The sequence below is a fragment of the Empidonax traillii genome, unplaced genomic scaffold, assembly GCF_003031625.1.
Source record: "Empidonax traillii isolate 1590-97213 ecotype Southwest subspecies unplaced genomic scaffold, ASM303162v1 scaffold1497:size106550, whole genome shotgun sequence".
Taxonomy (NCBI): domain Eukaryota; kingdom Metazoa; phylum Chordata; class Aves; order Passeriformes; family Tyrannidae; genus Empidonax; species Empidonax traillii.
In genome coordinates this window covers 28123-53934 of record NW_020956690.1, presented here as the reverse complement: position 1 = coordinate 53934, position 25812 = coordinate 28123, and the positions used below count along the sequence as shown (strand labels likewise).

The following is a 25812-nucleotide window of genomic DNA, read 5'->3' as shown; positions in this document are numbered from 1 at the left end:
CAACATGTGACCCAGATGTGACCCAGCTGGTGACTGTGCCACAGGCTGTGAGCAAACCTTCCCAAGGCAGACAAAGGGAAGCCCCCCCAGGTACCTGGTAGAGCGGACCAGCCTGGCCAGCAGCGTGCGCTTCTCTTCGTTGGTGAACTGCATGATGCCTGGGGTCTCGAACTTCTGCCGGATCCACTGGCACTGCTCCAGGTCATTGATGAACATGAACTCCACACCGATGTGCTGGCAGTATGCCATCTGCTCCGACAAGAAAACAGGGGCCGTGGGAGAACAACCAGGGCTTCAGCACCTCAAGCCCCCGTTGGATCAAAGGGCCAGGAGTTACTCATTTCCCCTTTATCCCTTCAGCCAAAGGGCCCTCAGATGTCAGCAGAGACACAGATCCTCATGCCCAGCAGGTGGAGGGCAGCACTGGGGACACCCCAGCTGCCAGCCCCACAACAGCCCTGCTTCAGGAGCCTTGTTTGAATTGTCTTCCCAGGAAAGGGGATGTTCCAGGATACTGCAAGGCAACTTGGACCTGGCACAGGACCCAGCATCAAGATGTTTAATTTCCCTCCTCCAAAGGGCTCATGATCAGCCCCTCAAGTCCTTTTTATCCACCTCAGAGAAGAGATTTTCCCCCTTGGTGGGAGCAGTCTTGGTGGGGACTGTGAGCAATCCAAAATCCCACCTTAGAGGACTGGGAGAATCAGCAGAAAAACCTCCTCCAATACACAAAGGGCCTGTTCCTGCATCTGAACTAAGATGTTGGCACAGTTTTGCTTTTTCCAAGGTCAACCTGTCTCGGCAGAGACCATCTGAGCAGACTTCTGTGTGCGTGAGAGCCACCTGCGGTCAGTCCAGGCACAAGAGGGGATCAAATTTGGCAGGAAAAGGGAAACAGCTGCACAAGCTGGAAGCCCAGCCCCAGGGGTCTCAAACCTGCACCCTCTGAAAGATCCCTACACGGGACACCAGCACTGCTGCAGTGCCTGAAGAGGGGATCACTGGCCTCCAGCCTGCTTCTGTGCTTTCCCAGCACCGGCTACTGCTTCAAACTGGAAAGCACAGCTGGAGAGGTTTCCAAAAAGGCAGTATCTAGTTGCCTGGGGTTTGCTCTATCTTGGTCAGACCAAGCAGGTTGCTGCAATGCAGCAGGAAGCTGGAGGTGATCAGAGCTGAGCAGGTAACTTGGGGTGGCTCCTATGAGTGGGGCAAGAGCTGAGAAGCAGTTCCCAAAACTGGAAATCTTAAAATCTGAAGGTTGGCCCAGGACCTTCCAAAGGCAGCTGCTCTGCCCCACCCCAGGCTGCACACAGGTCTAGCACAGACTTCTGCTCTCCTCACCTCCAGCCGACGGATGATTTCCCGGAGCGGAAGAGCCGATTCATTTCCACCGATGAATGTGGTTGTGGGCAAGTGGAAAACCTTGTCGAGGTCGGATTCATCCAGCCCGTAAAAGCCTGCAGGATTTGTCACGGGTGGGACAAGCAAGAGAGAGAAGGAAGGAAGGGGGACCGGGACACCGTCACACGGGGACCGGGTGCATTAGGGAGAGGTGGGGAAGGGACAAAAGAAAGCAGCATAAAAAAAATAATAAGCATGAAGGAGGTTTATGTGGATAAAAACCAAGCCGTAATTAAACAAAAAGACATTAAGCACAGAACAATGAATTATTATAGGAGGCACCGCAGGAAACGAACCACAAAGCGATGTATATGCATGGAAACGGGCAATTAAAATCCAGGGTGAGTCAGGGAGCCCCAAGAACACAAAAAATACACCACAAATTTTAACAGAGGGGAGAGAAAAGAAACAGAGGATCACCGAGCACACCCGAGGTGTCAGCATATGGTGGGAATTAAAAACGGAGGGTCAACGCAGAGAAGGAAACGGTTAAAACAGAGAAAACCCCATAGAAGAAGAGACAGAGGAGCAAGAAAGAAAAAAGACATCAGGGCTCTGATGGACTCTCCTGAATAGCTCAGCCTGGGAGCAAGACGGCCAGCAGCCCCTCAGGAGTTTGGCTGCCCAGGCATCCCCTCAACCCAATTAACAGCCTTAGAACTAGAGCTTTTGCCTAGCTGTGCTCAGCAAACCCCTTCCCTTTGGTACTGGCAGTTGATGGTTCAGGGGCAGCTCCTCCTCGCAGCATGGCAGCTGTGGGGAGCTGGGTTGGGCCTGGAGAAGGGCCGAGCAGGGCTCTGAGCTGGAGGTCGGGATTTAGAGCTGAGCCCAAAGCCCTCGGAGGTGCCTCACCACCACTCATGATTGTCTTTGGGGAAACTGAGGCACGGAGGAGGAGGGACAGTGACCTCGCTGAACCAATGCAGCAAGGCAGAAGCAGAGTCAGGAACTGGGGAGTCCCAGGACCCTTCTGAAGCAGGAGCTTGGATGAAAGAGTGGACAAGCAGAGCTGCCCATGGCCTGTTCAGAGCCCCAGCACCTCCTTTGGGCTCCTGCTCATCGCTCCCAAACTCCCGACAAAGCCAAGTCCCAGTCTGTCCCCTAACCCAGGGCAGGAGCTGCACAGGAAGCAGTTACCACCACTCCTCCCAGCGCCTTCCAAACCAGCCCAGGACCTCAGCTGGAGGCTCTTTTAGGGAGGGGATGGGGACCACCACCACCTAAACGCTGTAGGGCAGTGTAAAACACCTTCCTCTGGGCAATGGGAGGCAAAAACTGGCCCCTTTTGAGCTGCCTCTCCTTGAATTTCAACTTAAAAGAGTCTATCCCTGGCTGTCTGGTCAGGAATGGAGAATAAGCTTTAGACAACCTGATCCCTGGAAGTGTTCAAGGCCAGGTTGGACAGGGTTTGGAGCAACCTGATTGAGTGGAAGGTGTCCCTACCCATGGCAGGGGCATGAAACTGGGTGGTCTTTAAGGCCCCTTCCAACCCAAACCAGTCTATGATTCCACGATGACAGGGCTGGCCATGGCTTGTCCCTGTGCGGCCTTGAGGGGTGATGCCACAGGCAGGGAACACCCCAGCCAGCCTGGATTGGATGTGTTCCTGGCTGTCACTGCTGTCCATCCCTGCCCTCACCACCCCCCTGCATGCTGGAGTCCCAGGGGAGGGAATGAAGCCAGTCCCCAGGAGCTCTGCTCTGGAGCTATGCCTGGGAGCACTGCATAAGGCAGGAGCTAAGGGTTTGTCCCCATATCTCTGGGGCTTCTCTGTGGTTCTCATTCAAACAGAAATCCTGGAAAGAGGCAGCATTAGCAGGTAGCATCCCAGACAAACTGCCTGTTGGAGGTTTCAGCCTCAGTAATTTGCTGAGGCTTCCAGTCCCACAGCACAGGGCTTTGGCTTGCTCTGCTTTGAAGACTCTTGGCATACTTTGGGAGTATCAGATTTTACAAGGAGTTTGCGTGGCTCTAAGTATCTTTGCTTCTGCTTTGCTGCAGCCTGCCAGCTCTTTGACAATGCTCAGTATTTACAGGCAGCAACACCATTGGATGGGGGAAAGGCAAGGGATAAGCTGCCAAATTTTCCCTGCAACAAAACCAGAAGAAGACAGCTTGGATTTTCATGAGCCTTGAACCAATCAGGGAGATTGAGGCCTCGTAAAATTAATGTTCACAACAAAATGTGTACTCTAGCAAGCCAGGCATGCAAACACACAGCATAGAAAAGGCCAGCAAGGCTCTGAATTGAGCATTTCTATGGGCCAAGTCTCATTAACCATGCACCTACCTCAAGACTTTAAGAATGAATTCAAAATAAAACATGTCACAAAACTCTAGAGTGGTGGGAGATGGAGGAGGGGGGTCCACTTTACCGGCTCGGTTCCTCCCCAGAATAACCTATTCAAAGAGAGTCCTGCACTCCAGAGGGTTAAAGGCTCATTAATTGCATACCTCCTACTGTTAACACTCTCAGCCGCTCCTTGAACACTGCGAGGTCTGGGGGAGCAGGGAGGGGAGTGCAGAAAGGGAGAAGATAGAGAGATGCAGTCAAAGTTAGTAAAAAAACCCTTGGAACTGTGAAAACTAGTCACGGAAAGCACAAGTAAAAAAAATATAGTATTTAAAATACAGTCAAAACCCATCAGAGGTAAAACGGCTGGAATGGAGGATGACTACACACTAGGTGGAAAAGAAATCCTAGCGGGAAGTCTGACAAGAGGAGGGAAGAGCAAGAGGGGAAGGGAGGCATCAGACACTGGGGAGCAGTTGAGCTGCATGGTTTGAGATCTCTCACGTGCACAGCTTGAGAGGAGAGAGGGACGGCCTGGCACAGTGTCTTCACCGGCCACAACCAAAAGGATGTGTCCTGCCAAGCTGCATGGCAGGGAGCAGGACCCTCTGTGGAGCAGGGAGCTGCCTCCCACCACCACCTGCTCCAGAGGGTTTGGAGGGTTTGCTCTGCTCGTGCTACTGGAAGGATTTCAAGGCCACCCAAAGGAGGCAACGGCACTGTCTTTGCAGAGAGGAGGAGGATTAGGGTGGTTAACGAGGGGAACGGTGCTGAGGCAGGCGTGCACAGCTGTCTCTCCTGGAGCACCAGCACGCCCAAGCAGCGGGCAAGCGTGCGGCACCAAAGCTGCCCACTCGGCTAGGTTAGGCGACCCAAGTGCCTCAATCTCACCTGGGTTACAAGAAAGGCCTTGGAAACACTCTCCTTTGAGTCAGCGGGAAAAAATCAGACATTTCCCCAAAGTGGGGAAAGGGAAGGTGAGCACTCCCAGTCCAGCCCCTGCAGGGACTTGCCTGGCTCATCCTGAACTGGAGGAGGATTTCCATCAATTCCCCTTGGCATGAGGCAGAGGCAGCTGCCTTTCATGGGGAGAGAGGCAGACAGACAGACACTTAGACACACACACGGCCATCCACGCACCACCAGATTTCAGTGTGCTAAGGTAGTATTTCTTTCGGTGAGTCATACTGAGTTCTGGTAGTCATCCTGTCCTTGTTTTACACACTTACCGTGCCAGACCAGCTGCACTGGAAGACCAGGATGAGATTACTTCGTTTTTTAAATAGAAGAGACAAGAGAAAGGGAAATTTGGTGGCTCCAGCCCCACTACTCCTCAGACTGAGTAGCCCTGGGAGGGTTTCTCCCCCTGACATTTTCTCCAAAGCTCGCACTGCTTGATCCAAAGAGAGCTTCCAAACTAGTACCAAACCAGTTGCTAAACAAAAGGCAATTGAGAAGAGAGATCAATTTCCAAGATTAACCATCCAACTCCTTTGAATCACAGCACTGCCACAGTTTAAACTGCTGGCAGCAGAGCTCTCACCACAAAAGCTGACCTTTAAAGGATTTCTGCTTAGAAAAAGGAAACAAGATTGTTTCCAAGTTGCAAAACCACTCCTGTTATTAACTGCTCTGTCAAGTGTTAAGAAACATTCTTTCAAAGCAAAAAAAGCCAGCAAGATCTGCTTAGAAATTGGTTTTCTCTGCCACACGCAGGCAACATCCAACCTTAGGCTCAGCTGGAGCTCCACGCCGTGCACTGCCACAACTTCCTTCCCCTCTTTCTGAGCACCATTTGCAAAGTGTGTTTGTCCAGTTGCAGTTAAGATTGACTAGATGAGATTTTTCAGGATAAGAATACCAGGGGAAACTCTACTCAGTATAAATAATACTTATAGCAAGTGAAAAGAAAAGCCCTTTCGATGAGATCTAGCCAGCTGAGTCTGGGATCCTACCATGGAGCACAACCCTGGTGTGAGCTGGCAGCTGCCACCACTACATCTTGTTCCCAGGGCTCCTTATTTCCTACCAATTCATGTATTCCTGGGAATTTAATCAAGACCAGAAACCACAATGACAGGTATCCTACTATAAAGGCCACGAAGGAACAGAGATTAAGCTTTAGGGCTGGCTCAGACACAGAGGTGCCATGCTGAGGTTCCTTCCAGCTGATGCCTGAGATCAGCCATGCCTGAACGTTTCCCACCACGGCAAGGCACAGTGGGACACACTGCTTGGCTCATGGCCACTCACCCTGGAGAAGCAGGAAAAACTGAGCCTGTACTGCTTCCCCCAGACGTTGTTACAGTTGTGACACCGCTGCCAGCCCGTGCCATGGCTGGGGCTGCCAGGGAGGACATGCTCTTGGATCACATTGGCTTCCTCTGAAGCCAGGACACCGCTGGAGCACACCTGGCTCTTGAAGAATCAGTGGTCACAGCAGAAGTAAAGCTCTCTGAGCAGATTTCCCTCTGAACTGACCTTCCCCATGGAATTAGACCTGTGAGTTTGATGTTCAGAGACAGAGCAGTAAGAAGCAATGTTTCTCAAGGGTCTGTACTGGGATCGGTAAGGTTTAATTACCTCCATCAGTGGCATGGACAGTGGGATGGTGGGCACCCTCAGCTAGGCTGCAGGTGACACTACTGAGTGTTGTGGGTGATGCACTGGAGGAACAGGATACCATCCAGAGGGACCTGGATAGGCTGGAGAAGAGGGACCATGTGAACTTCATAAAGTTCAACAAGGCTGAGTGCAAGGGCTGGGGCAAGCTCCAGTCCCAGCACTGACTGGGGGAGGGATGGACGGATGGATGGATGGATGGATGGATGGATGGATGGATGGATGGATGGATGGATGGATGGATGGATGGATGGATGGAAAGCAGCTCTATAAAGAAGGATTGATTTGGAGGTGCTGGTGGATGAGAGGCTAGACATGAGCCGTCCACATGTGCTGGCTTCCCAGAAATCCATCCATGTCCTGGGCTGCATCAGAAGTGGGAGCAGCAGGGTGACGGGGGGTTCTGCCCCTCTGCTCCACTCAGGTGAGACCCCAGCTGCAGTGCTGCCTCCAGCACTGGGATCCTCAGCGCAAGGCAGATGTGAACCTGCTGGAGCAAGTCCAGAGGAGGCTGCAGAGATGCTTCAAGGGCTGGAGCCCCTCTGCCGTGGAGACAGGCTGGGAGAGCTGGGGGTGTTACCTGGAGGAGAGGAGGCACCGGGAGATCTTACTGTGACCTTTCATTGTATAAAGGGACTTATGGGAACAGCACAAAGAGACTTTTCACCAGGGTCTGCAGTGCCAGGACAAGGGGTGAGAGTAAGATTGGACATAAGGAAGAAATTCCTCCCTGTGAAGGTGGTGAGGCCCTGGCACAGGTTGCCCAAGAAGCTGTGGCTGCCCCATCCCTGGAAGTGTCCAAGGCCAAAATGGACAAAGCTTCAAGCAATCTGGTCAAGTGGAAGGTGTCCCTGCCCATGGCAGGGGGGTTGGATCTAGGTGGCCTCCAAAGATCCCTTCCAACCCAGACCACTTTATGAGTCTACGACTTCCTGAGAAGCACAGTAACTCTGCTCCCCACACCCAGCTCCTCTTGCTGCCAAGGAACAGCTGTAACTGCCACCACTTGCAGCTGACTGGCTCTGGGTTTCATGTAGACCCTGCTCCACTCTCAAAAGAGAACACATCCAACCAGAACTTCAGGGTTCTCCTCTCCTGTTCTGCTTCAGAAGGACTGTAAGTGCCCACAGCAGAGGCCAAAAACCCTGAGATGGAAAAGTCTTTCCTCACCCTCTCCTCCTCCCAGCGGAGTGGCTTCAGGATCACCTAAAAAGTCTCCCTGTTTACCCCTCAGTGCTGACTACAAGCACTTGTGTCTTCTCTCACACATGGGTTCACAACCATCCTCTTCCCACATCCTGCCATCAAAATATCTCAGGCACGGGACTTGCTCCAAGCTGGATCTGGACAGCTCCTCAAGTACAGCCAGGACCTGGTCCTCTGGACAAACATGTCACAGTCCAGACTGTGGGATGAAGCAGCTTCTTCATCATCCAGTGAACTGGTCCAACCAAAGCCTACTCCTTCCCTACTGCTCCCAGTACTCGTAATCCTGTTGGAAGGTCCAGCAGGTCCAGGGCTGGTGTCCCTGTGCTGGCAGATGAATAAGGAATCAAGGTGGTTTACATGCACCGTGCTCTATGATCAGCCGTTTTGGTTGGCAAGGTTAGTAATCATCACTGCTGCTCTACTCTACGTTAGGAGCATGAGCATGCCTCTGGAGCACTCAGAGTGCCAGGGAACCACCCTGGGAAGCACCAGTGAAGGGACAGAGTTCAGCAGCTTCATCCTGGCTAGGAGAAAGGCAGCAAACTACAGAGATCAGCTCTAAAGCACGTGGAGCAGTGCTGGGTTTGAAGACTTTCAGATTAGGATTTCAAGTCCTGGGCACCACACACGCTTCAGTACAACACTCATGCATCACTCACTCGAAGGCATTGGGATTTCCACCTCTCAACGCAGACGGAAATGCATCCCAAAGCTTCCTTGTTATGATCACCAGAAAGGACTCATAGCTCAGTCTTGGAAAAAGGGCAATTAAGGGAATTACAGATGCTGGGGCAAGCTGGGCACACAGGGGGGCAGAGACAGCCACTCAGCCCTGCAGAGATGAACTCAGCCCGTTCACCCTCAGTTCTAAGGGTCCCCAAGAGCAGCAAGAGGAGCCAAGAGAACAGAACTCCAGCTCTCACCAACAAAAATCTTCTCCGTGCTTTGCATTTCCAGAAGATGCAATTGCTTCCAGCCCTGGGGTAGCGAGTTCAGTGACATCACTGACTGGCACCAGTTGGAGAAGAAACATGAGCCGAGCACTGGGGTGACAGACAGAGGGTGGCAGGACTGCACTGCTGCCACCAGCAGCTACAATTTTCGAGTGATCATTACTAAGGAAACTTCAGACCCTTCCCCCCCTGACCGGTGAAGCGATCTACCTACAAAGCTGTGAAAGAGAGAGGAGCTCAAGCAATGCAGCACTAACTGCTCTCAAAGCCCTCACCCAGTTTGTCTGTGGATGTGATAATATCGGCTGGAAGGGAGGAGTCCAGATCTGCATCCAAGATGCCCAGTGGGTCGAGTTGTGCTACATGATGCCCTCGAATCTATGAAATGCGCCAGGAATGGAAAGGAGAACAGGAACCAAAAGGGAGAGAAAAACAAAAGAGGGAAGGGGTAAAAAAGTTAAATTACATTAGAATTAATTTGCAGAGTAATTCTCACCGACGTTTGGAGAAACAGTTACTGGTGCATCATCAAAATTTACACAACTAATGCCGAGAGGATCAAGCTTTGCAATGTGGTGACCCCTGACCTGGAAGCAACAACACAGATTAGTCATTAAAACAAGTTAATAGAAGACACATTCCTTAAAAAAAAAAAGTTAAAAAAACATTATGCACAAGTTTCCTTCTTTACATTTTCTGCAGAGCCACCCCAATTCCAGCTCAAGCTGAAGCCTGGAGAAGTTGGGTTTACTGTCACCTACAGAATGTAGGTGAGTGCCAGCAGCCACCAGGACTCTTCTGCTCTGCTCAGGTTTGGGGGGTAGGTGGGGGGATGGCAAACTCTTTCACAGCAGAGACCTTCCATGATTGGGGTTCAAGGGTCTCCTGACAATTTCCCAGTGTCCAACCTGAGCAGCTCCTCTCTACAGATACAGTAACTCCATATCAATGGTCTCCCAAGTGTCAGAGGCACGTGAAGAGGCAGCTTGCCCAGAGAAGCTGTGGCTGCCCCATCCCTGGAAGTGCTTGAGATCAGGTAGGACAGAGCTTGGAGCAACCTGGAACACTCCTGTGGCAGAGGGGCAGCAGGGTACAATGAGATGAGCTTTAAGGGCCCTTCCAATCCAAACCATTCCGGGATTCTATGAATTTTCCAGATTTTGACAGATTTACGTGTTTTCCTGTCAATATGGTAGAGAAAACAGGCATTGCCACCAGCAGCAGTAGTCCCTGAAAGGCCAAGCAATGTGCCTGAGGAACATCTGCCCAGATGTGCAGCCGCTCGCAGCATTCCTCTGGAGAGAGGAGCCACAGCAGCACTCAGTGCTGTCATGTGAAGGGACAGGAGCAGCAGTACCAGAGACCTGCACGCCAGTGCAGTCCTGACAGCTCCTGAGGCAGCACTCGGGCCAGGAGTCCCCGTGCTGGGTCTGAATCCACTCTGGGAGCCACAGAGAACAACAGGAGGGGGTGAGGAGTTTCGGGTTTTTGCTTCCACTGGAGTAGGCACCCATGCAGGGATCCCAGCACGTCTGGCTGGGCAAACTCAGGTCACCTTGGTGACCAGCACTCTCTGACTGGTGAGCCACAGATCACTCCTTGACAGCCTCAGGCTCGGCGATGCTGGGACTGGGGCACGGAACACAACTGCTGTGGTACAGGGTGTGGAGCCTTTCTTACACTGGGGAAGTGGACAGTGGCCACCAAATCTGCTGCCACTTAGGAAAAGTACTCGGATACAAGGGAATTGCTAAACCTCTTGTACAAACCAGACACACTGATCTGACATTATTTACCAGAAGGCATTCCTTTCCAGAGGGGGATTTTAGCACATGATTTTTGTGGTTTTATCAACCAAGGAGTCTGAAATCAGCCATCAGTGCTAAGACAAACTGTAAAGAAAGCACTGTTCCCTCCCTGATTTCTGCAGGGCCATGTGGCACTGTGCCCCCAAGCATTGGTGGCCACAGGAAAGCTTCTCTAGGCCAGCTGTGTCTGAAAACTATTTGCTTGTCCATCTTGCAGCAAAGTGCAAGGGACAGCCCATCCCGTAGCAGTCAGCAGGATGCAAGGTCACCATTCTGCTCCTCATGGCCAGGACGCTCCTACCGGGACCAGGAGGCCACTTAGTCCAGCAAACAGTTTTGAGCTGGGGACACCTATTGGCTTTGAGGTCACCTCAGCAGTTTGCAGGTACACAAAAAGTCCTCAAATGGGTGTGGCAGCAAAGAGAACACCTCTTCCCCCACAGGAGCCACGCTGCTTGTTAGTGTCCACATGCAACCCAAGTCAAAAAAAGGAACAACAAGAAAGACGCTCTGGGAGCCGGAGTCCCTCTGCTCTGGAGCCAGGCTGGGAGAGCTGGGGGGTCACCTGGAGAGGAGAAGGCTCCAGGGACACCTCAAAGCCCCTTCCAGGGTCTAAAGGGACTGCAGGAGAGCTGGAGAAGGACTGGGGACAAGGGATGGAGGGACAGGACAAGGGGGAATGGCTTCCCACTGCCAGAGGGCAGGGTTAGGTGGGATACTGGGAAGAAATTCCTCCCTGTGAGGGTGGGCAGGCCCTGGCACAGGTTGCCCAGAGAAGCTGTGGCTGTCCCATCCCTGGAAGTGTCCAAGGCCTGGAAGGTCTAGTGGAAGGTGTCCCTGCCCGTGGCACGGGGCTTGGAACTGGATGGTCTGTAAGGCTCCTTCCAACCCAAAGCACTCTACTACTCAAAATTAATAATGACTTGGGCATGGAAACACAGATACAATTAAGGAGCCATCACTGATGCCAAAGCAGAGCAGTCATTGTTGACCCATAATTACAGGGACAGTCCAGCTCAATCCAATTAAGAAATTAATTTTGTGGTGTTTTAAGCAGGTTACATATCACAGGTAGGGTTTCCTTCACCTTCCTACACTTTCATAGCTCCATATACTATCCTGAACCTCCCCACCTGGACAACTCACCACAGCTACAGCCCTACTGTGACACCAGGGCAGGAAGGGAGGCAGATTTCTCACTGCAGACAGCTCAGAAAAAATACATCCAAGAGCCATCACCTCCCAGCGCTGCCATTTAGAGCCTGAAGAAGGGATGGGAATACTGAAGAGGTTATGGGGTTTGTATTCAAATTGTTGACATGAAGCTTCTGCTTCCAACTATATGATGGGTTGAACACATCACCCTGTGTTCAAACTTGACGTCTGCCCACTTGCTCCACTGGCAGCAGCTGCCTCAGAGCTGACAAGGTGGTCATCTCCCATGGAACCAGCCATACAGGTCCTTACAAACAAGTCCCAGCGCTGACACTGGCACTGCAGCTGCAGAGGCAGGCAGGGCAGGGGCAGTATCTTGGAGCCAGAGAGCAGGGCCAAGGCTGGGCAGACCTTTGGACGTGCCTAGCACTGCAGTTCCTGCCTTAACTCATGGCATTTTATGTTGGATTTTCTCCATACCTGAGCAGAAACACAATGTACCGCGAGTCCTTCGTCACTGAACGGGTGAGAAGCTCACTTGCACAGCTCAGCAGCTGGGTTTGTTAACATCTCACCACAGGGCCAGTTAGAGCCCCCAGGCTTGGCAAACCAGAGCATAAACAAAGGTGAAAGGATGACACAAATGTAGAAACACATTTAAATGTTCTCCCGAGTAAAAATACTTGCTGGCCTTCCACCAGCCAGAGGATGTTTCCTTCCTGCTTCAAACTCATTTCTCCCAGAAGACTGACTTGGGCAGCATTTGGTCTGAGCTGCAGCCCACCAGCATCCCTGGCCTCTTCCAGACTGCAAATCACATGGAAACGTTCCCTGAACTTTTATATTAGGACCTCAGAAGTTCTCTCAGCAACATGAGGGAAGCAGGAAGGGTGTCCCATGTCACTGCTGAGCATGGCAGCCCATGGCACAGGAGCAACATTCCAAAGGCCAGCAAACCACCCTTTGTGAAGAAGACCTCCCCCTCCCAACCACCCTGTTTGGATGACAACAGCTTAAATCTTCCTATTGTCCAGCAAAGCATCAGCTAAGCTTCTGCCTAAACAGATCAGCAGCTGCTATTCCAAACCAGGCAGCTCAGCCCACATCCTGCATGCTCTCCATGCAAAACACATGCACCTACCTCAGCCACGAAGGCCCCTTACAGAGGACACGACCTTCCTCAGTACGGAGTCCCCTTACCTGATATGCCCTGATGAGAGACTGCACTGCAAGATGGTCCTCCACCAGTTTATCCACGTTGGGCTGTGCCTGAACCAGGAACTGGGCTTGGGACAGGGTGGAAAGGCTGGTACTCAGTGGAGGGGGGCTTTGGTAAGCGGTGCCTGGAGCAGCTCCGGCATTGGCGTTGCGAAAGAAGATGTCCCATGACTAGGAAAAGGGAAAGAAGAGAAGCAACAGGGTCACCACCTGCAGCCCGAGCACTCGAGGTCACAGAGGCCTCGGCTCTGCTGCCGAAGCACAGAACAGAGTTGGCTCCTCCCCTGCACCTCAGCTCCAGGCAGCCACTGCTGAAGGCACCCACCTGCCTTGGACAGAAGAGCACTAAGGCTCTCCCACTACTCCAGGCACACCGTTATCCCGCTTCTCATCCACCTGGATTGTTTCTTTTGCCATGAGGCCATCCCCCAAAGCCCTTCCTCCCTCAACAGCAGTGCCAAGGACAGGACACAGCGATACCCCATCCCCTGCCTTGGCTCTCAGAAATGCTGCTCTGAGACACAAGCCCCAGCTTGGACTTCCAGTTTGTTTCCTTCTCCCCAGGGGAAACCATTGCCCTCTAAATAACTCCAGTATTTTCAGAAAAACATTTTTGCCATATAATCAAATACACTTCTTCCTATTTTCTGTGGTCTGAATGGCCTGAGACCTAAATCCTAGCATGAGCTGTGTTGTTCAGCACTCAACCAGCAATGTTTTCCTTTTTCTGTCCCCTCTTCAATTTTTCTTCATCCTTTTGGTAACACCCAGGCCAGCATTATGCAGGTACTCCCATACAGCTCTCCTGTACCCAGAGCAAGGAAGCTGTCACCTCTGCTCCTGTTCTCTCTGCAGATGGGCATGTCTAGGTGCTAAGAAAACAAATCAAAACCCGCAAAAAAAGCCCTTCACAGATTTGGTGTAACTGTCATACTTTTCCAGCACTGCCTGAAAAACCCAGAAGTGTCCCAGACCAAACCCAAGTTAACTTGTCTCCTTGGAGAGCAAGCAGTGGACCTGAGGAAGGGGAGAGCCCAGCTGAACAAAGTCCAAGCTACATCCTCCCGTCACGCTCACACCCTGGTCCCACGTGCCACCGAGCGGTGGCAAAGGACAAGGGCACGGTGGGGCACTGGCTGTGTGCTCGCACAAACCCGGGCTCCCAGCTGGAGCAAACAAATCCCCTGCAATCTGCATGCCGGTTTTAGCCCAAGGGTCTCTCCACCAACTGTGGGCTTGGCACCCTGCACCTTGGAGAGCACCAAATCCAGCCCTGGTGATCGCAGACAGGCAAAGAGCTGCCCAGCCATCCCCAGAGTGTTTAAACTAAGTGGAAAAGTGCCCTGAAAGCAGCTCCAGGTGTTGTTTGGGGCAGAAAAAACAGGTTTTGCCCCCTGGAAGCAGGGTGAAAAGGACTGAAAACGTCCCCTTTGCCAGAGGAGCCCCAGCTCAGCCATCCCTGGAGCTACTCCGGTTGCAGAGTCCATCACATACCCCAGGAAAGTGTTTCCAGCCCCGATTTGCCCAAACACCCCATCACATGACTGCACAAGGTGAATAAATTTAGAAACAGGTCATGCTGAAAGAACATAAATAAAATCTGGAACATTTTGGCACTCTTAACTGATAAACAATCACTCCCCCAAAGGCAAAAAAAAAAGGAAAGGCAGAAAACACCCAACCCCGTTTCAACTGCTAAAGGAAATTTCAGGGGCAAAAGAGGGAGAGCAACTTTCTGTTTCATCCCTGCTCTTCTCTTTCTCAGGCCCAGAGAGCTCCTGGGTGCTCTAGAAGACATCAGCTCCTGCAAGCAGAGGGACAAGCACCAGGGACGGGCTCCATGCCCTCGGGATGGGGAGGAACCTGGCTGGCTGCTTTGCTCAGTGGTTTAAGGTTTTAATGTAATGGAAAATAAAGACAGGTAAGAGAAAGGGAGACCCTGCCAGCCCAAGAGGGGGCTGAGGACGGGGAAGGAGCCAGGGGTGTTGCCTTGATGAACCTCCTCCCATCTGCCATTCCTCAATATCAACCTCTCGGAGTTGCAATTTGCTTCTGTTTTGAAAGAAAAAGTTCACTTTAAGCTCTGCAAATAAGGTGTGGCAGTGGCTGAGTCAGCTCAGGCACTTTCACTGAATGCTTTATTGCCCTTCAGAATGATGGTTGAATGGCACAGGGAGGGCTGGAGCCCTGATAAGTGCTATAAAAATGTCAGCTCTCAACCTGCTGATGTCATTTAAAATTCGAGTATCCAAGGTCCACCCTGCAGGTTTGAGGGAAGCACAAAGGTGCCTCTGGAGCTCATGTCTCCCATGGGAGAGGCTTAACAGCCCCATCAGTTACCCTGCTTTATCATGGAAAGAACTTTGCCTTAATCTGGCACTTGCCAAAGTTAACAGCAGTAATAAACTCATGGGGTTATTTCCCTCTGAATTCTCTGTGCCCACGGCAGCCCTGTGAGAGCTCCTCTGGCTCTTGTACCCTTGCATAGACACATACATATACGGGGTACGAGATATATATATATATATATATATATATATATATATATATATATATATATATATGTATATATATGTATATTTTGGCTACAAGAGAGCTCAGATGCATTGCATTTTTACAGTTCCACAGCCTCAGCACAAGGCATTAACCTGGACAGGCTTCCTGGTGCCCCTCCATGCACTGGCAAAGAGGGCTGGGTGAGCCAGCTGTCTGCAACATCTCATGGTAGTTCAGCCTTTAGAGGGACCCTGAGCTCAGCTCTGGGAGCAGACCTCAGTGCAGGCTCCTCTGCCGGCAACAGCCTCAAACCAGCTCACCAAGGCAAACCAGCACCTTCCACCAGACTCAGCTCCTGGAAGAGGGTGCAGGCTCAGACCACCCCATCCCAGTCTCTGCCAGCTCGGAGCTCAGACACACACAGCAAGGGGAGAGAGCTCCCATCAGCTGCAAGCACCACGGACCGGGCTGTGGGTGCTCCGGGCTGGGAGCTGCGTGAGGGACACACAGCCTCCACCTGCTCCTTCCCCTGCCACAGCCTCCAGAAGCACCAACCCTGCTCAGCACAGTCTGCAAGCCCAGCAGAGAGAAGAGGAGGAACATCAGAGCTTAAAGCTGGAGGAGGAGGAGCCTGAACCAAATTTAAGGCTGGTAACCTCTGCTGAGAGCTGGCGGTCAAGCAGCAGCTGATGGGTCTGTGCTCTGCACATCACCATGTCCCTTATCAAGGCAGACAAGGACCTTCAGTGTCCCACAGTGCAATCAGGTCATCAAACTCCCTTCAATTTAAAACCCCAAACACTGGCACGTTAAGGAGTCCATGTTAAGGCCCATTTGATGTACAGACCTACGGGGAGAGCTGTGTTCATCTCCACGGTTCAACCCAAAGTTTGGGGCTGCTGCTTAGGCAGGCTGAACCTGCCCCAGGTGTGTGCAGGTACCACCCACCTGCAGTCACAGCTCTCTGGCTGAAGCACCCACGGCATTGCTCAGGGTACGGGGGAGATGGTGCAGGCTGTGTCAAGCACCCAAGCTGGCCAAATTGGGGGCAGGAGGGTGCCCCCACTCCCTGGGGACACAGTCCAGGAGCAGACAGCACCGACCCCATGGCAGCCCACCAGCACCCATCCCCCGTGCCCTCCCATCCTCTTTCTCCAGCCCTGCTCATATTTTTATTATTCTACTATTACTATAATCTAACTCTACTCATCAGACTTGGAAACTGGAGTTGAAGGACTGCACACAGAAAATCTCCTAAAATAACCTTATTTTTTACCTTCCCTGTTTTAAACAAGCACTGAAGCTTGTTCTGCAGTTTAAATCCCTGGTGTCTGCACAGAGGAAGTGGATTCACCATGCTCTGCTGGGACCATCATGTCAGCTGAAAGCCTCAGAGGTTTTTGGTGACAACAGCAAAGACACTCCAGCTTTCCCCAGCTGAAGGTGTCCCTCCCCTGCAGGATGCAGCATGGTAAGCAGCAGCTGGTCTCTGCTCTGTGCAGGGACAGATAAGGCTCAGTTGGGTCCCTGTGACAGCCTGGCTCCTTCCAAGAGCTCCACCCTGGGATCTGACCCGGCATCTGGCAGGATGGAGGCCAACACTTATCAGGGACAGGGGTGGCACATCTCTCCCGGGAGGGGACACAGGTTGATGGGGACTGTGAGCAAGCAAAACCAGAGACAAGCCCAGCCCAAGCACAGCAGCTCAGCAACCCAGCAGGGATGGAGAAGCCATGAAAAAGTGCAGAGAGGACAAAGGAGTACAGAGAGGAGCTGGGAAGAGACCTTGGTAAAGGGGTCACTAGAATGAGGGGGAGTCCACTCAAGAGACAAGTCCAGAATGAGGCCAAGTGTAGCAGGAAGCAACAGTAAAGTCCACACCAACCCAGGTATCAAACCCACCAGAAGTTTTGGGACTGGAGCTGGATTTCATAGGACCACAGAAGGATTTAGGTAGGAAGGGACACTCAAAAGATCACATATCTCACTGCTCCAATCCCTTTCTGCCAAGCAGGACTCTAGCTTGGTTTTGTTGGAAAAGCAGTCCCTAAGACTTGCTTTTTCCATCACAAGTCTCAGATTTGCTTCCTGGCATTTTATTTCACATGTTGATTTTCCTGCTGTCGTAAACCAGTCCCAGCCATGCTGGAGAAAAAATTCCTACACTGCTCTGGAAGTACAGTACTACACTGGAAGTAATTCTAGGGACGTTGATTTCCAGGGATCAGTCACCTGGAAATGAAACACTTGCAATTTCTTCACCATAAACACTGGAGTGGGGGCATGGAGAGGCAGCGAGAGCTCCACCCTTGTAGGGACTCAAAACCTGACTGCATGAGGCCCAGAGTGACCTGGCCTAGACATGAAACTGGATGTCACCTGCAACACAGAGGCCACCTCCAAGCTGGATCCTGGGGCAGAGGCTCCTTCCAAATTAAATTCTCCTCCAACTTCCTCAACTGTGTGCACATGCCGTGCCTACCTACAGATGGGCTGACAAGGATAATCAGCCACATTTACAAGAAGACCAGAAGCAAACCAGAGGTGTGGCCTTGGGACCCAAACTCTCTTCCCACCCAGCTGTCCCGGTCAGTCCTGATGTTTACTCAAATATCTGCTCAGAGTGACTTCTGAGTGTGGGTCTAGAATCAAAGTGTCGGTATCACACCATGATGACTCTGACAAAGACACGGTCGTGCCTGTCACTGGAACAAGGTGGTGTAACCCTCATTTGTTTTTAAATCAGCCTTCAGCATTTAAGTTCAATATCCCACCCCTGAAGGAGGGGTTATCCCACCCGTGAAGGAGGGGTTATACCAGGTGCTTGGGCAGCCTTCAAGTCACTATTTGGCAAAGGGTTTAATTCAAATGAAGATGTTTTATGATTTCTGAGCCTTTACTGTTTGGCTCAGCCACCCATGTGCCTCCAAAGAAGCCTAAAGTCAGCATTTTTTGTGAAAATCCAGCTTTGATCCTACCTTAAGACCTTCTCGGCACCTGCACTCTGAAGGTGAGATCAGTACCACTGAAAACACATCAATGCTGCTGCAAGTGCTGGAGTGTGGGATTCCTTATACCCCACTGCTCACTGACCCATTGCATCCCGGTCTGTACATGGCTCACATGTTACTGAACAAAGAAAATCCTTGCTCCACACCAGGACGTGTTCAAAATAGTCCAAAAAACCCCATGGGTAATGCTGAGACTTAGTCACTGCAGGAACATTTTCCTTGTGACACACTGGGGATGGGGAACAGTGCTGTCAGGTTTCAGAACCCCTCCTCCCAGCTGAGCCCTCATCTGGTGGGCTCAGCCTTGCTGGACCAGGTTTAGGGATTCAGATTAGGACAGGCCTCTGCACATAATGCCCATGGCTGGGTTGTTTTCCCAGTTTTAAGTTCAGGAGCAGCTGTGGGAATCCCTCTGGCCAGCAGACCCTGTCCTCCTCCCCAGGCTGTAGATCAGAGGTCTGACTTTACACACACCAGCTCAAGGCCAAGCTCAGCTACAGCACATCTGCCCCAACACCGAACACCACCCGTGCCTGACGCAAAACGGAAACCAGTCAGGATGTGGAGAACACCCTCCCTGTCCCGCTTCCGTGTTCTCCACTCTGGAATAAACCCTCTCGTGAGCCATCAGAGTAGGAAAAAATACAGCTTCAGGAGCTTATTATGGGTGGATTCCCAGGAGAAGCCATTCCTCGTATCCTCTTGTGATCCAGGATGCTGCCCGTGTCCCAAGCCGGCGGTGTTCCCTCTCGAACAGAAAAGCTCCTCTTGGCTCTTGCTCAAGGAATCACTGCCATTTCTTGGGGGCAAAGAGAGGCAGGACTGTCCACAAATATCTGGCCCCTGTGGCTGAATTCGGTCCTCCTCGGGAGGCAGGCACTTACCTGCACCATCGCTCAGACACACAGAGAAGCCATCCTGGCAAGGTTGCTCCTTACCTTATGTACACTTTTGGGATTTTCCAGCCAAGCATAATACATTTCCTCCACATAGTTTGAACTAGTCCCACTCAGAAATGGCTCGGCAGCCACCGGTGCACTGTAGCACCGGAGCTGTTGGAACGTCCTGGGTGCTGCCGGTTTGTGTTGGGAAATTGTCTTTACAGTCTGCGAGGCCGTCAGCGGCCTCAGCTTTGCTGCACAAGTCCTTAAGTTAAGCATTTTTGTCCCGTTGCCTCACACAAGTTCCTGTTGGGCGGAGAGAGAACAGAAAAGTGGGTTAGGAATTACTGTAGGAGGGCACTGAGCAGACACTACCCCCCTCCACCCCGAGCACGGAGAACTGAGTTCAGGGTGTTTTCAGTTCAGATTCATCCATCCATCCCGTCCCACGGCCGGGTCCCCGATGGCACAGCTTTTGATCAGGACGCTCGGCATGGCTGGGTCTGCCCCCCCATCCCTGGCATTGTCACCTCCCCTGTCATGACAGTGAGAAATAGATTTGCTTGGCGGGTACCCAACTCCAGCTTCGAGCAAGCCACTGCGTATCAAAGCCACCCCCATTTCTTGATTTCAGTATCTCCGTACAAAACAGGGTTTTCTGGGGTGAAACAGCCCATAGTAACAACGTAAGGTATCGGTTCCCCCAGCACTTCTCTCTTTAGCTCCCTCCAGTATCATCTTTTGGTGATATTCCAATAATAAATCCATATAATATTCTTGGATTTCTTTTGTTTTTTTTTTAATTCTTCCCCTGAGAATCCTCTTTAAATCCTCTGTACCTCAGATTCCAGCAGGAGTGTGACACTTTGGCCTTTCAACCTCCCAGGCAGAAGGAAGTTGTAGGATTTTCAAGAAAAGCACCTTTAAGCACTGAAGGGTGCTTCAAAAGAATGTGTTACCAGCTGGATTTTAACACTTAACATCACATTTTCCTTCACATCTGCTGGAGCCTCATGGGGTGTGTGTCCCCAGGCAGCACATGTCACAGGGGGACAACCTCATCACCCAGCGTGGGAGCTTCTTCCATCACTCTCCCTCCCAGGTAGAAGGTCTGGGCTTCAATTTCTGTGACCATTCTGCTTGGCTGAGGTTTTCTTGATGGTTTGTTGTGACATGCATCAGGATAAAGTTGGGAAGAAACTGTTTATAGGGAAGACCTCTTGCAAAATAGGGGTACAGTGGTGCAAAGCACTTAGGAAGTGGGCTCCAGGACAGACTGCTTATTCTCAAAAGCCCAAGAATGCCAAGGAAGCTGAAAGACCCAGACAACCCAAAAAAGGGACCTGGAGCAGGTATGGGACTCAAAAGTCCCACCTTGCAGCTCTGGGTGGGGAATGGACAGGGAAGCTTGGGGTTAGCCAGAGGGTTGGCCACAGGGTCAGCATGGGGTTACACACATCTGACCGACCACTGCAGCCCAAGAGAAATCGCTGGAGCAGGATCATCCTGGCATTTGGAGCAGCTCTTCTTGGAGCTGCCCTTTCCAGCCAGCTCCTCCCTCAAGACGCAGGACCCGGGGCTGGAGGTGACCCAGCTGGCTTGTTTCCATATCCCCGACCAGTTTAACAAGCAGCAGCCCAATGTCAAAGCAGTTATCACACATTCACCAGATTAAAATGAAGTTTCACAAGAGACTGAAAAAAACAACACACCTTCATGGCCAGCATTTTTTCAGCCTGCCTTCCAGGTTTGCTTGGCTGAATCTAGTCCTGGCTGCTTGGCACAGCAGTGGCTACACCTCCCATCACAAACCACAAGGGTTTTGTTCAAAGAGCAAGAGGAAGACAAGTTCAAAGAGCGTGAGGAAGACACAGTGTCACTTGAATTCAGCCAGTGTTTGACAGATTAACCCAAGGGAAGAAGGGAACCACTCGTCCTTCTCACCCTGCTAAGAAAGGCTGGTAGGTGTGGGACAGCAAGTGCGGCACCACTGGGAGTTCTCTCAGATCACCCTCCCTCAGATTTACACAGCAAAACACACACAGGTATTTGAAAGACTCAGAAAATTGAGGGTGTCCAGCCAGGAGAAGAGAAGACTCTGGGGAGATCTTAGAGCCCCTTCCAGTGCCTAAAGGGGCTCCAAGAGAGCTGGGGAGGGACTTTGGACAAGAGCCTGGAGTGACAGGACAGAGGGGAATGGCTTCCCACTGCCAGAGGACAGGGTTAGGTGGGATACTGGGAAGGAATTCTTCCCTGTGAGGGTGGGCAGGCCCTGGCACAGGTTGCCCAGAGAAGCTGTGGCTGCCCCAACCCTGGAAATGTCCAAGGCCAAGTTCGACAGGGCTTGGAGCAACCTGCACTAGTGGAAGGTGTCCCTGCCCGTTGCAGGGGGGTGGAATTGGATGGTCTTTAAGGTGCCTTCCACTCAAAGCATTCCATGATCCTGTGATATTTCAGAGAGCCAACTGAATTAGGTGCCACAGGACTGGCACGCACACAACACAGAAAAAGCTTTAGGATGGAAGCAGCAGCAGAAACTCCAGTTTGGTGTCCAGTTCTGGTGCTGCCACTCAGCAGCATTCTGTGACCTCTCTGGAAAACAGGGAAGTTAATGCTAGAGCATTTGACCCAAAATGAGCAGAACCAGCTGCTATTTGAGGGCCTCTTGCAGGAAATGCTGGCTGGGAGCCCAGCAGGAGACAGGGCAAGCTCGGAGCAGAGATGATTCCGAGCTGGATCAAAATAGAGCACAACAACCAGAAGCAAGGGGAAAAAAAAAAACAAGTCTGAGATAAGGGATATCGGGGTCACTCAGGAATACAAAGGTCACACACGGAGTGACGGCTGAGGAAGGTGCAGGAGGGCAGTCAGTCTCAGCCCAAACCTCACCAAAAGGTCAAACCCCAGGAATACCCATAACAGATGATGGCCCAGAGCGTGCCAATAAGCAGATTAAGGTGCTAAATTTGACCCCCGGCAGCAGGGATGGGGATGCCAGCACAGACGAGGGATAGTTGGGAATGGCTTGGGACTAGGAAATACTTTTTGGGTTTAAAACAGCACAAATTCCGCTCTCCAGGAGGTCGGGGGTCCAGGGCTAGAGGCTGCAGCCGAAGCTGCTCCAGCAACGGGCCCTCGGTAGCCGAGGGCCCCGGGGCGGGCGGGGGCCGGCGCGTACCCTACACGGAGGCTGCCTGGCCGACCTCGGCCCAGCAGAGTCCCCCGGCGGCCCCGGGAGGCGCAGCGGGTCGGGCCAGGCCAGGCCGGGCCGGGCGGGCCGAGCCGACCCCGCGAGGGCCCCGCGTGCGGCGAGCGCGGGAAGGGGCCGCGCGACCCCCGCCCCGCCCCGCCAGCGCACCAGCCCCGCCCCCGCCCCGCGCCCGCCAATCACCGCCCGCCGCCACCGCCTGGGCCCGCCTGCGCCCCACGCCCACCAATCACCGCCCGCTGCTCGCCGCCTATGGGAGTGGCGCGGGCCGCCGAGCCGCCTTCCCATTGGCCGCTGGGCTGTCCGTCTCGGGGCAGTGCCCCCCCCTTGCCCCCCCCAACAGGCGCCCGGGCGGCACCGCCAAGGACACCGGGGCGCGGCCCCCTCGCCCCGCGCGCCCCCCGCCCCGCTCCGGCCCCGGTGCCCGCCCGGCCCACACCGCTCGGCCTCGCCGCCCGGCCCCGCCGCAGGACCCACCGGCGCGTTTGTCCGCCCCGCTCGCGGCCCCAGCTGTGACAGCGGCCCCGACCGCTGGACCCGCCCCGCCCCGCCCGTGCGTCACAGCGTGGCCACGCCCCCTGTCTGGCCACGCCCCTCCGCCTCGTCCCAACGCGCCTGCGCGGCGCGGCGCGCGGGGTGACCCCGGGCGGGGGCGGGGCACGGGGACCGTGGGGACCCGCGGGACTGGCGGGGACACCCACCGGGACCGCAATCCTCAAACCCTCACCGCGCCCTGAGCATCCCACCTGCGGCCTGGGTGCCCCTGTCAGGGCCTGAGGAGCTCCACCGTGGCGTGGAGGACCCCTTACCGTTGGAGACCTCAGGCCTTTGGGGACATCCCAGCGTGGGTGACAGCTAGTGGGGGCTCAGAGGGTCAGAGGAGGTGCCGTGGGAACTCTGGGGTTCTGGCAGTTTCCTGCCGGTGAGTCATGGTGGCACCAGAAGCAGGGGCACGGGCAGGGTAGCACTTTGGGGAAGTGAAACAGGTGCCAGGAAAACACCCTGGCAGCCCGCAGTCGTGTAAGCCTGGCCACGCACATCCCCGGGCCTGCCAGTGTGGCGCAACCTCCGGCACGCCGGAGGGACGTGGGGATGAGGAGTGTCCCCAGAGGCCACGTCCCTGATGGCTGTGTCCCAAGGGTGGCACGCATGGACACAAGGGACCAGGGGACAGCAGAGCCCTGTGTCCGCTGGTACTGGGGCAATGGGGACAGAGGAGGGGGGACAGAGGGAGCACAGCTGGCTGCAGTGCATGGGTCTGTGCAGCAAAGGAGGAAGCCGTGGAGAAATGGTGGAGTGGCAGCATTTGCGCCACAGCCCTTTCTGGGGTGGCTGCAGGGCCTTGGCAAGGGTGGGTGTCATCACAGCCCTGCTGGGTGGGACTGGGATTGGGGCTGGCACACGGTCGCTGGTCCTACACATCAACCCCAAACATCCCCTCTGTCTTCTGCCCCGCACACTGGCCTTGGAGCATCCTCAGTGCTCTGCCCCACACCCCAGCTCCAAAGCATCCCCCCACTCTGCCCCACACTCCAATCCTGGAGCATCCCTTGCTCTTCCCCACGCTCAGCCTCCACAGTGCACTGCTTGGGGGCGGCCAACCCCCACAGCTCTGCCAGTCTAGAAGGAGGAACTGGGCAAAACCGGGCATTGCGAAAGCTGGAAATCCCGCTCTGACGGCGCTTCCTTTCACAGGCTCTTGAAAACTGGCCGTGCTAGAGCTGGGCTCAGAGAGCAGCACAGGCAGGAGCCAAGAGCCATAACGCTTGCCGGGTACCCTCAGGTCTCTGCCCAGGACTCTGCAGTCGGTGGCGGCGATGGCGTTCGTCCCTGATTTGGACACACTGGAGAACAGCAGGTGAGCGTGGCCGTGCCAAGAGAGGACTTTGGGGACACAATCCTGCACTGATGGCCCTGACTTCACCATCTCCCTTTGCCTTTCAGCCTAAACGAGGAGATGTTTTATGGCCCCGACTGCCTCTGCCCACAGAAGGTAATACTAGGGCGGTGGGAGTGGTGAGATCTGTGTGGTGGGGAAGCCTGGCACTCACCCCTCTCTTTTCTCCCCAGAAACCCCGCCTGGACTTGGAGGTGACATCACCCAGGGTGGGCATCCAAGTGACAGTGACCAAGGGACATCCTGCCAGGACCTTTCGCCGGGCTGCTGTCCTGGTGGCTGCTGTGACCAAGCTCCTAAAGCAGCCAGTGCACAAGGACTTTGCTGACAGTGACCTTGGCAGCTTCTTGGATGATCTTTTCGGTATGAGGGTTATGTCAGGGGTGTCGCCCCAGCCAGGGCGTGCTCTTGGGGAATGGACTTGAACCTGGAAGCATCAGCATCCCCCTGACTGTCTCCCTCCCCACAGAGCCCATCTCCTTCCAGCATATAACGGGCAGTTATGCCGGGGCACCCGTCTTCCGCTACACCCGCTCCCAGTCCTTTGACATCCGGGACATCGACCACAAGTGTTTCGTGCTGGAGTCACCAGCTCAGCTGGTGGCCCTGCACCTGCAGGGACCCTCTGCAGGACGCAAAGGTGAGGGGACACAGTCCCATCCGAATGTCCTTGCCCCCAACCCCAGGACCACGTGGGAGCCACCCGACAGCACTGGGATCACCCATTAACCCATCCCTTCTCTCTGCAGTGAAGCTCAACATCGCTCTGTACCGTCCCCGGTCCTCGCAGGGCAGCCCGGGGCCCGGGCGGGTGCCGGTGGCGTTGGGTATCAAGGGTTACCAGCTCTATATGTCGTGTGTGATGAGTGGCACCAAGCCCGTGCTGCAGCTGGAGGTGAGCGTGGGGCCCTGCCAGTCCATCCTTCATGGTGCTGGGGGCTCCATTCCACCCTGACCCCTGTTTCCCCCCGCTGGCTGTAGGAAGCTGATGTCAGGAGGGACATTGAGACCGTGGAGCTGACCCGCTTCATCTTCTACCGCCTGGACAGCCCAGCCGAGGGCACCACCCGCTTTGAGTCCGCTGCCTTCCCTGGCTGGTTCATCTGCACGTCCCTGCAGCCCCGCCAGCCCGTGGGTATCACTGACGCTCCTGACCAGGTGAACATCGCTACCTACGAGCTGAGCGGGCGCTGAAGACCCCGCACCAACCCAACCGGCAGTCACCGGTTTTCAGGCTGTATGTACCGAGTACAACCCCCTGGGATGGGACCCCTCTTTCCATCTACTTCAGGTGACATAGTAGCTCTGGGCCCCATGGGCTCAAGGCACCTCAGTCTTTATTTATTTACTTATTGTGTCTGACCAGTGCTTTTATATTTATTTATTTTGCTCTCTTATTTATTGTTCCTTTTAACTTGTATGTGTTTTATTGTTATCTGGAACACTGATGTTTGTAGAGATGGAAGTGCAAATAAAAGGTTTCCCAGGGATGAATTGCTCAGCTCATTACTCTCATGGGGATTACAGATGGGAAAATCCCGCTGCTTTGGCTGCTTTTGGGCACTCTTCAAGCCTGGGAGAAAGCCCAGGGGGTGGGGGGCAACCCCACAGCCCAGAGATCACCCTGATTTGGCCAGACCCATGTAGGACCCTCCACCTC

General features: G+C 53.6%; 2 protein-coding genes across 4 annotated transcripts in view; one reads left to right on the top strand and one right to left on the bottom strand.

The window, feature by feature from the left end:
• The window catches only part of OGDH (oxoglutarate dehydrogenase), a 32633-nt gene extending 9794 nt beyond the window's left edge, over nucleotides 1–22839 (bottom strand). The window contains exons 1-7 of one of the 3 annotated variants that reach the window (XM_027907599.1): nucleotides 22733–22839; nucleotides 19105–19353; nucleotides 12642–12830; nucleotides 8975–9065; nucleotides 3856–3900; nucleotides 1342–1457; nucleotides 95–249 (exon numbers count right to left, since the gene is read on the bottom strand). In XM_027907599.1, the coding sequence (XP_027763400.1) occupies nucleotides 95–249; nucleotides 1342–1457; nucleotides 3856–3900; nucleotides 8975–9065; nucleotides 12642–12830; nucleotides 19105–19326 (818 nt within the window). In that variant the 5' untranslated portion in view covers nucleotides 19327–19353; nucleotides 22733–22839. Of the gene's footprint in view, nucleotides 1–94; nucleotides 250–1341; nucleotides 1458–3855; nucleotides 3901–8753; nucleotides 8857–8974; nucleotides 9066–12641; nucleotides 12831–19104; nucleotides 19354–22732 lie in introns of all 3 variants that reach the window. The other 2 variants (XM_027907602.1, XM_027907601.1) reach the window with 2 other exon arrangements.
• Nucleotides 22840–22979: 140 nt separating this feature from the next.
• IL1B (interleukin 1 beta) lies at nucleotides 22980–25685 on the top strand. The gene is made up of 6 exons (XM_027907595.1): nucleotides 22980–24113; nucleotides 24200–24248; nucleotides 24326–24515; nucleotides 24622–24792; nucleotides 24902–25047; nucleotides 25134–25685. Exons 1-6 carry the CDS (start codon nucleotides 24073–24075, stop codon nucleotides 25344–25346), a joined length of 810 nt encoding a protein of 269 aa, XP_027763396.1. The 5' UTR covers nucleotides 22980–24072; the 3' UTR covers nucleotides 25347–25685.
• Nucleotides 25686–25812: the final 127 nt, after the last annotated feature.

Bases quoted from the DNA above. Each gene is read 5' to 3' on its own strand.
- IL1B (XM_027907595.1), top strand. From the start codon at position 24,073: ATGGCGTTCGTCCCTGATTTGGACACACTGGAGAACAGCAG. The intron at 24,516-24,621 runs GTATGAGGGTTA...CCCTCCCCACAG, and splicing joins CTTCTTGGATGATCTTTTCG to AGCCCATCTCCTTCCAGCAT. The intron at 25,048-25,133 runs GTGAGCGTGGGG...CGCTGGCTGTAG, and splicing joins AGCCCGTGCTGCAGCTGGAG to GAAGCTGATGTCAGGAGGGA.